The sequence below is a fragment of the Calypte anna genome, chromosome 14 (genome assembly GCF_003957555.1).
Source record: "Calypte anna isolate BGI_N300 chromosome 14, bCalAnn1_v1.p, whole genome shotgun sequence".
Taxonomy (NCBI): domain Eukaryota; kingdom Metazoa; phylum Chordata; class Aves; order Apodiformes; family Trochilidae; genus Calypte; species Calypte anna.
The window spans coordinates 14428022-14442774 of record NC_044260.1 but is presented as its reverse complement, the minus strand read 5'-3'; the positions used below and the strand labels follow the sequence as shown (position 1 = coordinate 14442774).

General features: G+C 49.7%; 1 protein-coding gene across 3 annotated transcripts in view; it reads right to left on the bottom strand.

The window, feature by feature from the left end:
* AXIN1 (axin 1) overlaps positions 1–14753 on the bottom strand; it is a 66765-nt gene that overhangs the window by 7018 nt on the left and 44994 nt on the right. For all 3 annotated transcript variants that reach the window (XM_030459846.1, XM_030459845.1, XM_030459847.1), the window contains exons 4-6: positions 13948–14044; positions 8157–8294; positions 2158–2711 (exon numbers count right to left, since the gene is read on the bottom strand). In XM_030459846.1, coding sequence (XP_030315706.1) covers positions 2158–2711; positions 8157–8294; positions 13948–14044 — 789 coding nt within the window. The remainder of the gene's footprint in view (positions 1–2157; positions 2712–8156; positions 8295–13947; positions 14045–14753) is intronic.

Here is a 14753-nt window from a genome sequence, read left to right as displayed (position 1 = left end):
TGAGCCAAGCCCCCCAGGTGGTGCCAGAACATGGACACATCTATCTCCAGACACGTTCAGCCCTGCCAGGGTCTGGTGCTGTCTGGCCCTGGCTGCCCCCCACAAAGCCCTTGCTCTACCCCAGCTCAGCTGACTGGGCTAAGAGTGAGAGTGATCAGACCCAGGCACAGCAAGCTCCTCTGTCAGCCACCCACAGGAAAAAGGACCAAATCAGCCATGGCAATGTGGCAAAGAGCACACAGAGGGTTGTGTTAAAGCTGCTCAGAGCAGGAGGTTCATCAGAAGAGGAGGTTCATCTTGGTGCTTCAGTCCATCATCTGCCTCTCCAGGCCAGCCCACTGCTGGGAAGCTGAGCCCTTCCCAGCACCTCACACCACTGATGTGCCATCCTCAGCATCTGCTTCTCACCCCAAGCTGCCTGAAGGCTTCACATCATGGTGAGAGAGCTCATCCTAGCTGGGGGGATGACGTTCCATGGGCTTTCCTGCCCTGGAACATGCAGCCACCTTCAACACAGAAGCCAGAGGGGCACCAGGCAGTAGCTGAGGCTCTGGCTGTGCTTAGAGGTGCAGTAAGGGCTGATGCAGAACCCCAGCTCCTTTCCCACGTCTGTGCCCACCTGCCTGGCCAGGAAGCCCCATGCTGGACTGTCACTGCCACAGTGGGATCCCTATTCTGTGGGACTCCCACGTCCCCATTCCTCCACAGGACCTGCACACCAACACGAAAGGGAAAAACCACCCTGACACCACCAAGGAATACCAGGCCCTCAGACAGCTGTGATGATTTTTTGGAAAAAAACCTGGAGAAGACTTTGCTGAAGATGTCCAAAGTCAGGGCAACTTCTCTGCCTCTCCCCACAAGAGGATGAGTGGGTTTCAAATAAAATTCTCCAGGTTCAGTACAAATTAAAAAAAGCCTTTTTGGGCAGGTTGTCATCTCCCTGCCCACACAGCCCCAGGGGGGAGTGGGGCAGCAGCTCAGCTGGCTTGAACAAGGAGCCAGACAAGCCACTGTAAGAGACTGCTGGCTGCCAAGTGAGACCTTTTGGATGCAAAATCTCATCTAGTGAATCTCCTAACCCAGGGACTGTCAGGAATCAGGAGTTTGTGCCAGAGAAAGACAGCTTTGAATGTGTCCTCTTAAATTCCCCTTAAATACATGCTGTAGTAGGTGCTAGAGAAGGGCCTGTGTCTAGCTGGGGCTTTGGGTTCACTGAGCATGGCCACACTCACACTCTGTTGAAGCAACAACCCTTTCCCTATAGAAAGAGGGCAGATCCAAGTGCCTCTCTCTCCCTGGAGGGCAGTTTGCTTGGGCTGCCTCCCTTCTGCTCCTGGGGAAGCTGTTCCCACCTGCCTTCTCCTGGTACATCACAAAGCATCACCCCAGTGCAGAGCCCTGGGATCCAGACAAGCCCAGGGTGAGCACAGCTCACTCCACAGCTTTTCCAGCCTCATTTCTTTTCCTGAGCTCCACTTGCACCTTTGCAATCACCCAGTAACAGGATGAGCAAAACCTGCAGTGCAGGAGGAGCTTCTCCCTCTCCTCTCAGCAGGGAGGAATTCAAACAGCCAAGGGAAGAAGGAAAAAAGCTGCTGTGAGGTGGTGTGAGGTCTTTCCTGGGCAGAGGGTCCCCTGCTCCAGACAACCTCCCCTTGAGACAAGATGCCACGGTGACACTGCAGTGCTCATCACTTGGTTAGGAAAAGGAAGGAGTCCTTGTGGCCTTGCAATAAGGAAGGCTTCTGTGTCCTCTCATGAACACCTCAGGACTCCAGGTTCTGTCACCCAGACACAGCCCTATGCTTAGCAACTCCTGCTGCACAGGGAAGTGGACCAGTATCTGCCATTTCTAAGCACTGAGGAGGAGAAAAACTCCTTTACAACCACAGCCACTCAGAATCCTGGTTAGAGGGTGTTTTTCAGCACCAGATCACAGAGGTGAAAAGGGGTCTATAAGGGTTATCAGGGGACATGCCCATTTCTGAAGAGGAAAAGCAGTGGGAGGCTCTTAAACCATGTCCCAGCACAGGCTTTCACAAGAAAATGTGGTTCAACCCCACTGTTTCACTGACCCACTACAACCCATTAATGAAAGAGCTTCCTAGAGAAGCTACAGCTCTGGGACTCCCACTGGGTGTTGCCTTGACTCACCTGTAGCCTAAAGAGTCCATGGGGACAGAGGCCATGCCCAAGTTTTCAGTGTAGTTCCGTGACCTTGTTGCATAGTTATGTGAATCTACATTCCAAGCAAAGCTGTTCTGCACCCGCTGCGTGGCCTCAGCCTCGATCTGCTCTTTTGGTTTCATCACGCTGTGGTGATGGATGTGGTGGTAGACATGTTTATGGTGGTACAAGTTAGCTGCATCCAGTTTCATTCCTGATTTTGTTGCGTGCTTGCCGTGCCCTGGAGGAATTGTTCCGAGTGTCCCTGACAGCTTTCCCAAGTGACCACTTTCTGGGGAGCGTGGCTTGGGAGAGTGGCGGCCAGGTCCTGGGGACTGGCAGCCTGGTGTTTTCATCACACGTTGGACATGTTCATCCAGGATGCTTTCTGGGTTTTCTTCATGGGCATCTCTGATCTGCATCCCAGCACAGCCCATCTCAGCGTAACGAGGAGCGAAGTGATGAAAGGCTTGGGCGGAAGGCATCTTGTGGCTGAGGACTGAGGGACCAGAAGAGATATCTGCATCCTCACCTTCTTCTTCCTGCAAGAAACAGGAGGACAAATCAGAGAATGACAGCAGAGTGGCAGAAGGGGTCTCTAGTCCCAGCAGCACTGCTGGGTTAGGCTGGGCTTTGTCCAGACAGCCCTCGCAAGCCTTCAAGAGAGAAATCCATCACCCCTCTGCAGACCTGTCCCAGACTGCCACCCTCCTGCAGAAAATCTCCTGATGCTCAACCCAAGCCTGTGCAGTCTTGCTGCCACCAAGCACAGCTGCTCAGGCCTCTGTACCTGCTTTCTGAGCCACCATTAGCAAGGGTCTCCAGGCATTACTGAGAGAGACTGAGGCAACCTGACAGGCAGCCCACATCACAACCAGGGTTTGCAGGTGCAGCTTTCTGATGAGCATAAAAACTCTATTGGATGTACAAGTGGGCAGAACCTTACCAAAAAGCTCCCTAAATCCTATGAAGATGGTTGTGTAACAACCAGCATTGGAAAACACAATTTATCACACCATACCTGTGACTTCCTATAAGATGCTGGTTCAAAGCCCATCAGATAAACCCAAAGTTCCAGGATATGCAGCAAGATTCTCCAGTCAGGTGAGACCAGGGGGGTTTCTCACCCAAATGACTATTTCTCACCCAAATCACTATTTCACCAGGCAAAGCCTACAGTTACAGGTGGAAGCAACTGAAGGCTGAGAGCAGCATGAGTGGTTTTGAAAATGAAACCTTGATTTCTCCTGGGCACACTAAGACTGGAGCAGGAGATGTCAGGCAGATAAATAAACAGGCTGGAACTAACTGCTTGGTCTTGTAGTTCACAACAGTCTAGGACATGCTGTTAGTGACTCCCAAGTCCTAGCCAGGAAGAATAAAACTCCTCCATGCTGACAGCCACAGTTTTGATGCTGACAAACTACTTCGTGCTCCAACATAAACTCAGGTGTTTATGAAGTTTCTTTATTGGAAGTCAGGACTCCTTTTTTTTTTTTTTTTAAAGTTACATAAGCAGGATTCCAGCAAGTCCTCTAATCCTGCTCTCTTTTCCTCTGTTGCAACAGTAAAGAAATCAGTTTCAGCACAGGGTATCTCTGCCCTGCCAGATAAATGCATCTGCTCAAAACCACTGACTCCCATCAGCTTTGCCTCTCAGCTGTCATCACCCATCACTTGCTAACCAGCCTCAAAGTCTCAGCTGCCAACCACACAGCAAGAAACCAAACAACAGACTTCCTCCCAGTGTCACACCTGGGGGTTCAAACCTGATCTGGGACAATACCAGGCTTTGGAAGTGGCAAAGGTGTGGGGGCTGCCAGCCCGGGGCTGTGACACAATGCCCAAGGCTGGAGGGGACCCACAACTTTCTATCAAATCACTATGAAGAACTTCAGAGGCACCTTTCATCTGCAGCCACAATGCTGCAGCCTGCCAACTGCTGTCCCTGGGGACCCAGCTCAGGGACAAGAAAAGATGAAGCCTGTGCTGACTAAATCCCTGCCACAGGGGTAAGCATTGATTAGCAGTTCACCATAACCCAGTGATGCTCTCAGCACCTTGGAGCCTTTTAGGGCTGGTACTTGCTTTCTGGAAAACTCTTGGGTTTAAAAATCATCCAATGTGCAGGGCAAGATCTGAGCCTGGTGCAGATCTCTTACAAACATCAGCACATCCCTTCTGCTCAGAGAGCAGAGCTCGGGCAGTGCTGTCACACTGGAGAAGGGTGGGTGGCATCAGAGTGACAGCCTGGGGTGGTCCTGCCAAAGGGATGCCTGGGATTTGGGAAATCCTCTGGCTGCCTGGAGCACCATTTTGCCAGCTGTGCTCAGAGACTAGGATGAGGGTGGGTGGAGGAAAGGAGTGTGATAAGTTGGGTTGCTCTGGGTTTACTCTGGTCCAGCTTACCTCTCTCACTGAGATCTATACCCCAAGATAGATGTATGCAGGCAGACAGCTGGCTTCCCCCCCCTCCCAGCATTGGTCTCAGCCTTGCACTGGGTAGGAAAGCCTCAACAGTGAGAAAATGGCATCTAATGAAGGAATCAGGGTGCCTGTCCCAAGCTGTCCTCTCTCCTCAGGCAGGGCTGGAGCAAAAGGTTTGAGTCAAGGCTCTAGGCAGCAATTCTGTTGAACCTTTTCACTGTGCAGTGACAAAACCAACACAGAGCAGGAGGTCAGGGCAGCCTAAGCTGGGATTGTAAGGCAAGACTTTGGCTACAGCAGGGCTGAGCCTTGGCTCCCCTGTGTGCACCAGGGCACAGCAAGGAGCTCCTTGCCCGACTCACCCAACCGCAGGCTGTGCCGGGCAAGGCTGGGAAATGGCCTGGAGCTGTGCCAGGGGAGGTTTAGACTGGATATTAGGAAAACTTTCTTTGCTGAAAGAGTGGTGAAGTATTGGAACAGGCTGCCCAGGGCAGTGGTGGAGTCACCATCTGTGGAGGTGTTCAAAAAAACCATGTAGACGTGGCACCTCAGGACATGGCTTACTGGGCTTTGAGTTGATGGTTGGACTTGATAATCCTAGAAGTCTTTTTCTTTGATTCTGTGATTCTACACAGCAGCAGCTTTCCCTCTCACCTAACCCTGCCCACACCCTGCTGCCCAAGCTGCACCCCTCAGCCCTCCCAGCATGGGCACCAGCAGAACAAAAGGAAGGGAAGACAATGAGATGACCAAGGAGGACCAGGCAAGAACCACTGTGTTTGACACCAAAGAAACATGCAGGTCCTCCACGACCTTTCCTGGACACAGCAGCTCTGTTTTGCCAAGGTGAGCTGGGCAGAACTGGGCAGAACTGGGCAGCCTCTTGCCAGGCACAGAAGGCTTGGGTGCCATAACCACTAGATGGTGCTTTGTTGACACAATATTGTCAGAAACCTCTTCCTTCTGCTCCCCAAGGCAGCAGCAGTGGGAGAAACGAAGGCTACAACTTTGCTGGCTGCCTGCTGAGCTATTTTTGCTCTGCAGCAGGGTTGGTGGTGCCCTTCCCTTTGAATGAGGAAGGGAAGGGTATGAGCCAGGGGAAGAGAGACCTTGCTGTAAACCTCTCCCAGTCTTCTCCCAGTCCTACCCATCAGGCTGCTACTGGTCAGTAGGGCAAACCAGCTCAGCTCACCATCAGGGCATTTTCAGCCATCAGGCAAATCATTCCCCTCTCCAGTGAGGCACTGTTTTATGTTCAGATAGGGAGAATCTCAGCACTGGTTTTGGTCCTCCTGGCTTATTGTCAGTTCACTCAGTTCAGACAAAGCCAGAGTGATCTGTAGGGAACGACAGTGATCTGTATGAAATAATACTGAGCTGTATCAAATGCTACTGCAGTGTCCATGCATTCACACCTGGCTGAAGTGGCTCAAACAGCAGTAAGGGAACAGCACCTCTAATCCCCTCCTATGTTGCTCAGAATAACTAATGAATTCAGAGCATATTCTTATTTTTTTTAAAGAACTACACAGAAATCTTGAAGTCTTTTCAGCAAAAGGCTCTAAACCAGGTACCTCTTCTTGATGTTACTGCATGATGCAGCTTTGAAGGGGAATCTGCAGGCAGCTCAGTATGGGGGAGAAAAATTCTTTTTTTCCAAGCTTTTGCAAAGTATTTCCAGCTTCTCTGCTAAGCTGATAACTGCCTCCTGTGATTTACACTCCTGGTTTTCCCTGTACTGCTGTTGAGTGACCCATACAGACCTGGTAAGAGGCTACCCCATAAGTCCTAGTGTTTAGGTCACAGAAAAAAGCCCTCTGATCTATCAGGATTCAAGCTCTCCTCTTGCTGAAACCAGCAGCTCCTGCACCTTAAGTGCTGACCTAAAAAAGCTACAATTGCCTACTTGGAGTTTTTCCTGAATGGCTAATGCCAGATGCCAGCCAGTGAGTGAAATACATTCTGGAGACAGCAAAGATGTTTAATATATAGCATTAGTGGGAGTCCTGGCCTCAAAAATAGATTAAGTCACACAAAAATGTGTTTAAACAGACCTAAATTTATTCTCTGGCACATAGGTATTTGCTGATTTTATGGTGTTGCTACTGGCAGCTGCTTCAAGGAGGCAGAGGGCTGGGATAATGCAGGCTGGTACAGGGGGTGCCAGGGAGCCAGGGGAGGAGGAAGAGGAGAGCTCTAGCAGAGTTAGCAGAAAATGCTGCTGGTTATACTGGCTTTGTCTGCAGAGCAATAGGTACTAGAGAGGAAAATGGACTGGTTCTAGAAAAACAGGAACACAGTCACAAAAGAGCACCTTGCTGGGCTTTTCTGGCTGGGTGCTGGACACCAATGTGCAGGGAGTTTGCTGGACAAAGCTTGGAGCTGGAGGGAAGCTGACAGATCCCTTTGCCTTCCCCACATGTGAAATACAGATGTGGTTTTAAAGTGAATACTACAACCTCTTTTTCTGTTTAAAGAGGAACATTAAAAAAATATTGATGCATATTTTGAAGTACTCCAGTGGGGATGAACAGGCTGCTCTGCAGCTCCTCTGGAAGGAAGCACAGAGGGAGCCACGAGAGGCTCCAACACCTCTGCTGGGAGGGAGAGCTGCAGTCAGGAAGCACAGAGCCCTTCCCTCAGGGCCACAGCACCTATTAACTGCTGAGACCTACAATTTCTTCACACAGGGCTGTAGTTCCACAGACACTTGTGATGTTCAGTGACATCCTCTGAAACCTCTCCTGTGTACCCAGCACAAGATGTGCAGGTACCCATGAACAGGGTGGCTCATGCAGGTAACCCCAGACCACCAGGGCCTCACTGTCTTCCTTTTGGAACTTATGGAGCTAAAGGCCTTTCACACTTCCCTTGGTTCATCTCCCAAGTTCTTGAGCTCTGAAGGGCCCTGGTGGTAGCAGGGCTGACAGCAAAGAGTGCCATGGGCTGGCCTTCCCCAGCCACCATGCAGAGTCAGTGGGTTTCTCCAGCCAGGGGAGGATGCCTGGGAGCTACACCTGATCTGTTCCAAATTTTCTAGGTATGTGTTGGACACTGATGGGCAGAACACTTTTAGGTTGGGTAGGAATGGCCTGATAACACACACAAACACCTCCAAAGACAAGCTGTCATCTGGTTACCATTTGTAGGGGAAAGAGGAATCAGACAAAATCCTACAGGGGAAGGCGAAGTCCTGCAACATAGTCCCTGTCCTTGCATGGAAGGGATGGCTCACAAAGCCTGTGATGGACAGGAGAGTAAGGGTGACAGAGATGATGACAGAGAGCACCCACAGCCCCTGTGTGGTGACAGAAGGCACTGCTGTGCCATGGCTGGTGTTTTGCAGCAGGGAAGGGAGCATTGGAGCTCAGCGAGCTCTGCACTGACCAGGGAACAGCACCAGGGAAACTCCTGGAGCAATGTGAGCCTTGAGGAGTCCCTTGGCAAGTGATGATGGTGGCTGCTGGGGCAGGGAGGTGGCCACCCAGCACAGCTGGAAGCTTCCATGTGGTTTACAGTACAGAGGAGGTAAAGGTAAAGGAGGCAAGGAGGTTACCAACCGCTCGGACGCGTTTCAGGCGCTCCTCTAACTTCTCCTCTGCTTCACGTTCCTTTTGTACCTCCTCCAGACGATTGATCAGCTCTGCAGCAAACTTCTCTGGCTCAACGTGGATATCCTTTGGTATTCGGTATGTACGCTGGGGGAAGAACACACCAGGGGTTAACAAAAGATGCATGGAAAGCCCCACACTTGTGTTCTGAAGGCTTCGGCAGCTGGAAGTCCCCTGGCTGGGGTGGGGAGCTAAGGGAGGACAGGCTGGCAGGCACTGGGGTACAGCCCAGGACCAGGGGGCTGGCTCTGAGCCACCATCACCAGCTCCAAGGTGGGCATCAGCTCTGCACACCACTCTAGGGACAAAGGAAAGACTTTCTGGAGCTGTAATTCAGACAGCTCTTTTGGCACCACACTCCTCTTTGGGATGATGTGCTTGAATCCCTCCCAGTGTATGCACAGCCAACTGGAATACCCTGGTCTGGAAGGGCAGAAAAGGATGTACAGACAAACCTCTCAAAAATCATGCAGTGATCTCAAAAATCATGGTAGTGATGGTTTCACTTTGCTAGAAAGGAGGATTCTTAGGCACACCTTTTGCCCTTACCCCAGGTGGATCAGTGTGTGCTGGTCAATCCCTGCACACCCAGCCCATAGCTGCTGGAAGAAGAGGGAATCTTGTCACCTCCAGGACATCTGACTGCTCTGTGTCTGTTACAACCCAGCCAGGCCACAAGAGGCCACAGTTCCCATAAAGCATTTTCTCATGCTAGAGGATCCTACAGGATTGCATCCTGGCTCCTCAGAGCCACCATCCCCTGCTTGCTTTATCAGTACAGCAAGCTTACAAGCACAGAGATACCACTTTTCTGCTTGCTCTGGGTGAGCAAATGAATATTTAGAAGAGTTCAAGGGCATTCTTATTTCTTTAGGCCCCTTACCCTGTCCCTAAATTCCTAGGCTCTGGGACAAGAAGTTTGTGTAGCAAAGTATGAAGCTGACAGCTGCTGTTTTCCCCCTCGTTTTTGTCCCTTTTACATTATTTTGTTAAAATAGTAGGAAAAATACTCAGCAGAGATAAAAAATTAATTTGGAGGAAAATGTATGGAAAAATTCAACAGTACAAAAACTCTGCATTCAAATATTCCAATCCCAACATGAAAGAAATGTACACTCTATAGGACCAGAGATAAAATGAAATGTGAAGATACGAGATAAATCATAGTGAAAGAACAAATGTGGCACCAAGAAGCTGCCACTCAATTTGCAACCTTTAAAGGAGGATTAGAGACCACCTGAATTTACCCTGTACCAGCCAAAAGATCAGCACAGGAGACTAAAATAATTCTTTGCCTCAAAACCTGACAAAAGCACAGAAATCATCCTGACTTCCTGGCTGTGCCAGCTGCTGAGCAGAAGGCAGGGGAAGGCAAAGAGAGGCAGTAAGTACCCTCCTGACTGACAGAGGATACTGAGAAGCTGAAGACACCTTTTAGGACACCCAAGTTGGGTTGCAGAAGTCTCAGTTAAAGCATCACTGGTTTTGTTTGCCAAGAGCAAGACTCAGCCAACCCTGCCAGCACCTCCCAATTTCAGAGAGCTCACTGCTGTCACCTGCTCTGCCATGGAGGGTGGTGCTGGGCTGCAGAGCCCCTGGGGATGGCTGCAGACACCAGGTAGCCTTGCAGGTAAAAGGACTGCCTGCTCTTGCACGCTCTCTGTGACAAGCAGAGGGACTGACAGCTCCACCTGAACCTGTCCCAGGCAGGACTGACCCTTCCCAGCTGGGACCATCCCTAACCAACCATCCCTTTCTGGTTATGGGATCATCGGGAACCCCAAACCACCACCACCCATCTCCTGAGGCAGCCCCAGTGATTCCCAAGGAGGAAAACCTCTGTCTCCAGCCTGACAAGTTGCAGCCTGCCAGGTGATGTGTTCCCTGCCACCTCAGACATGCCAACCCTCCCCGAGGTTGTTTATGCCACGGCAGCACCAAGCCCTGCTCCGTTAGAAACTTAATGAGCCTCCTGAAAGGCAGCTCAGCAGTTACACTCCTGGGTCTCCCTCTTGGCACCTACCACAAGGCAGAACCAAGAAATAACTCCCTTTTATTTTCCTAGCTGTTGATGCCAACCTGCCCCCAGCAGCAGTTGGTGCAAGGGTTGATGTTTGCTGACCTGTCAAAATATGGTAGTTCCACCACAGCTTCATCTCTAATGGGGATTTAAGGCATTCAGCAACATTGCTGTATCCAGGGAACTTGAGACAAGATGATTTTGGTCTCATACAACTAATATTTCAGCATATTTATCCAGTCTCTCAAAGTCTGGAGGTGACTGAAGCTCAACGAGTGAAATCAAAATGATAAAACCCAAAATCTTTAGGATGATCTTTTTTCTCTCCCTGGTAAACCACTACATCTGCAAACCCCACTGCCCTGTCCTTGGGGCTTTCCACCCAGCACAGCTGCTTGCAGAGGTCCTCACGAGTTCCAAGGGGCCTCATGAAGTCCCCCCTGTGAAGCCACCTCTGCAAGGCTCTCCCTGACCACCCAACTCCAGTGTAACTACAACAAACCTCACTTCACCCCCTGATGCTGCCCGCATTGCCAAGCAGAGCACTGGTGATGGTGACTCCTGTAAACCTGGCAAGCAAGGATGAGGGCCTGGGTATCACCACAGCTCTGACTTTATTCCTGGCCACCCAGACTTCCCCAAAACTAATGACTGGTTAGAAGAACAAACTGTTTGGGACTTCTGACAAATGATGGGCCTGACTTTGGGAGGGAGACATGTTCCATCACACACACACACAGGCTGAGCCTGTGCCTGGAGAAGGATTCTTTAGGGCTTCAGGATATTCAACCTGCCCCTGGCCCTACCAACTGTAGGGGCATAAACAAGCTGGTTTATTTTTTTGGAACCAGAGAGCTGGCTGGTTTTGGAGGATCCAGCTCTCCAGTCTGGACCAGAATGAGATCACTGGCCAATATGAAGTAACAATTCAGGTAGGAAGCGTTTCATTTTAAGGAATTGTTTTAGCTACAGCAATGTTTTTTATTTCATTATCTATCTACTTGTATTTAATGCCACTAGTTCAGACAGGTCCAGCCAGAACCAACCGGTTCTGAGCTGGGGAGGTTGCAGAGAACAATGGATGGGAAGCTGAATGCCAGATGGGCTGGCAAATGAGAAATTGCTTGAACTGGTCTGGATGGAGCAATGTTCCCTAGTGACAGCTGTGAGGAAGGATTTCTTGGGTTACCCATCAGCAGAAAATTGTCTTCTGCCCTTGACACACAAAGTGCCTGTAGCTCTGGCACCTTTGGGGAGAAGCAGCCTGCTAAGAACATGTGAGATACTCAAGCTCTCCAGTAGCTCCATTCAGCACATGCTATCAAGTTTTTTCCATCTCGGAGCTGAAGGAGCAGGAGCTGCATGGGTTTTGATCTGTTCTTTGGGAATTTTGCATCATAGCCCCATAACTCATTTGTAAGACTTCTAGAATGACTTTTTGGAAGTAGGAGGTTGTCTACCATCACCAGGAAAACATGCCATGCATTCTGCAAGCACTACCACTATGGACTCTGGCTATGCTGCTGAGATACGAGTCTATCTTCACTCCAAAGCTGTACTGTAGCTGTACCTACCTGTTTCACACCAACCACCAGGTCCCTGCAGCTGATGGGGCCTCCTTCAGCTATGGGCTGGGAGGTAACCTAACCACCAGCTCAGGAAAGCAACACTTGCAGCAACATTTGCATGGCTCCTTGCTAATTGGGGAAGTTTAATTCAATAAGCGTGCAGTTAAGAGGTGATGTTAAAAGACTAACTTTGTAACTTTGCACACTGGTGTTGTCAAAACATATTGTCTAATTACCTTCTGCTTTCTTGGCTGATTGATAAGGCAGGGCAAAGCAGTGCCTCTCTGAAGCTGGTGCCAATTCTGTGTCAGTAATTGGCTGGCAGGAGGTGCCAGAGTGTCTGAACTAAACTTTTAGTCCCTGGAGAAAGACTAGAACTACCTCAGCTTCTCAGTCCTCTGCTCCCATATAAATATGCGTCAAGATGCTTTTTTCCCTGGGATTTAAAGTTGCAATGCAGAATGTAATGGGAGGAGTGGATCTTTCACAGAAAAATCCTTGTGAAGCGTCTGTGTGTAGTTTAGGAGGAATATGTAATTCTAAAAGACCGTGTAGATAAGTAGGAGAATATAAAAATTTATAAGCAGCAGGTGGCCAATTTAAAACTTGTTTTTTTCCCCTCCTCTCTTTTAAAAACCGGTTTCCAAAAAGGTCGACAAAATTTAATGCTAAGTAAAACTAATTAGCCTGCCTGGAGCTGCTGCTGGAATGACACTTATTCAGTTCAACAAAAGAAATGTTTGGCAGATGGAAGTTCGTTAGAGCAGAGCTCACTATACATATTTAATGCTCCATACTCTGGGTTTATAACCTGCAGTTCATCAAGGCATTGCCAGTGCACACAATCAACAGAAAGCCACGATTATTTTTATCCAAAAAGGTAAAGCCACTGACAAGCTTTGAAGTTGGAGAATATTCACTCCGTAGTTCCCACTGTTGAGGAACAGCAACAACAACAACAACAAAAAAATAAAGGCCAAGCTTTCAAACTTCAACTCGAACAAAGCCACGCTTACAGTAAAAATGGCATCAAGTGAAAGGGAAAGGCACCCAGCCAGCCTTTTCAGCAGCAACCACACTGGGAAAGCAACTGCGTGAAAAGAGAGGTGACTGAGCAGGGATGGGGAGTGAGCGTCCACAGCCAGGGCTTTTATTGTCAACCCAGTGATCAAAGCACAGGAGACCCTCTTAAATCTAAGGAAAATAATCTAATTTAAAAGGCAAAACAAAGAGCGGTGGTTTTGGTGTGGGTTGGTTTTTTTTTGGGGGTTTTGTTTTGTTTTTTTTGGGGGGTCATTTTTTTTTTTAATCTGATTAAAACAAGGGTGTATTTCTGCTGGCATTGTGATGCTTTGAGCAGGCAGGATGAGAACAGCTGTGTCAAGTTTGAAGGCACTTCTGGAAAAAGGAGATGGAGGCTTTTTTTCTCCCTATTTGATCTATGCTGAGTCCAGCTGTCCGAAGGGGCAGGAAGCACCTTTATTCCCTGCTAGCTATTAAATGTCACCTGTAACTCCTCTCAGGAAGAAAATAACAATGAGAGCTGCAGATGGTGCTGCAGAGCCCTAGCAGGTATGTTCATCTTGCACAGCTCTTTGCTTACCTGGAGCAACTGGGGAGACAGCATCAGACAAATGAAATACTTAAGCCTGCATCTTCTTTGCTCTCCTGCCTCGTACCCCCAGGGAGCCTTTGCCAAGTCCTTGAGAAGAGGTTACAGCTCCCTGTGGCTGCCCAGTGCAGAAATGCTTGGGGCAGTTGCATTTCTCCCCAGCTGACCTTGGCTGAGAGCTACAGCAGCCTCCATGTCCCATGCCCTCCTACACATCCCACAGGCACCTCCAGCTCACCCTAGGGCACATTACCTGCTTGCAGATAGATACCAGTCAGCACTTCCTTTCTTGTCCAGGAGAAACAACCAGCTACAGGCTGGAGGGTTGAGAAAAATTATGCATTTTGGGGAGCCCTGGATGATAAGTTTGGCAGAAGGCTACCAAGCCCTTCCTCAGCAGGGTGTATTTCCACCCTCAAACACCCCGAAATGAACACAGTACTAAATGGGGGTTAAACTCGAGGAAGCAGAGCAGCTGTACACCAGAGATCTCACATATTTTGCATATTTACCCCTGGGGAAGGAGATAGTGCTACTTACAGGAATGTGAGGTAGTGGCACACGTCCATTTGCTTTGGCACTTTCCTGCATCTCTCTGCGATGCTGCTTGCGGAGTCTGTAGGGTGGGATCCCATCTCTGCCAGAATAAAACAGCAACAACACACCATGCTTTAGCTCCTGCCTCAGATACATTGCAGACATTTAAGCCTTGCCACCACAGAGTGGCAGGTAGGAAACCTCATTACTCTTTGAGAAGGGCTTTGCAAGCCCAGGGCACAGGGTAAGAGGAATCCGTGCAGGGAATGCTGCTTGGAGACCAGGTATATCGACACTGGGTGATGGGGGGACTTACATGGCACCTGCCAGGAGCAGAGTGAGGTGGGGCTCCTGTGACCACTGCCCTAGGCAGAGGCCAGGAGAAGGGCTTGGACCACACCCTTGGTACCTTCTACAGTTGGTTGCTTTCTACAGAAGGAGCCTGTAATGTACACAGCAAACCACAGGGCAGGAGAGGAGGGGGAGGAGGAAGAGGAGTGGGAGCTCAGTAAGCATCTACATCAAGGGGAACTTGGGCAGGAACCAAGGTATATATTTTTAAGAGAGTGTGACAGCTTCTCAAATGGCTTATCAAAGGGAAGGTGTAGGCTCCACTGCTTTCCAGATGATCTCTAACTCAGCCTGGAATGATGGCCTTGATCCCACAGTGAAGAACCAGGTTTAGGGAGGGATGCCAAGGGCAGTGACACCCAAGCACCACAGCTCTGCTCGGGTTCATGCCCTTGCTGAGGCCTCTGTGGAGGAAGAAGACAGTGGTGGCAATGACCCCTGGTCCTGAGAGCCTGAAA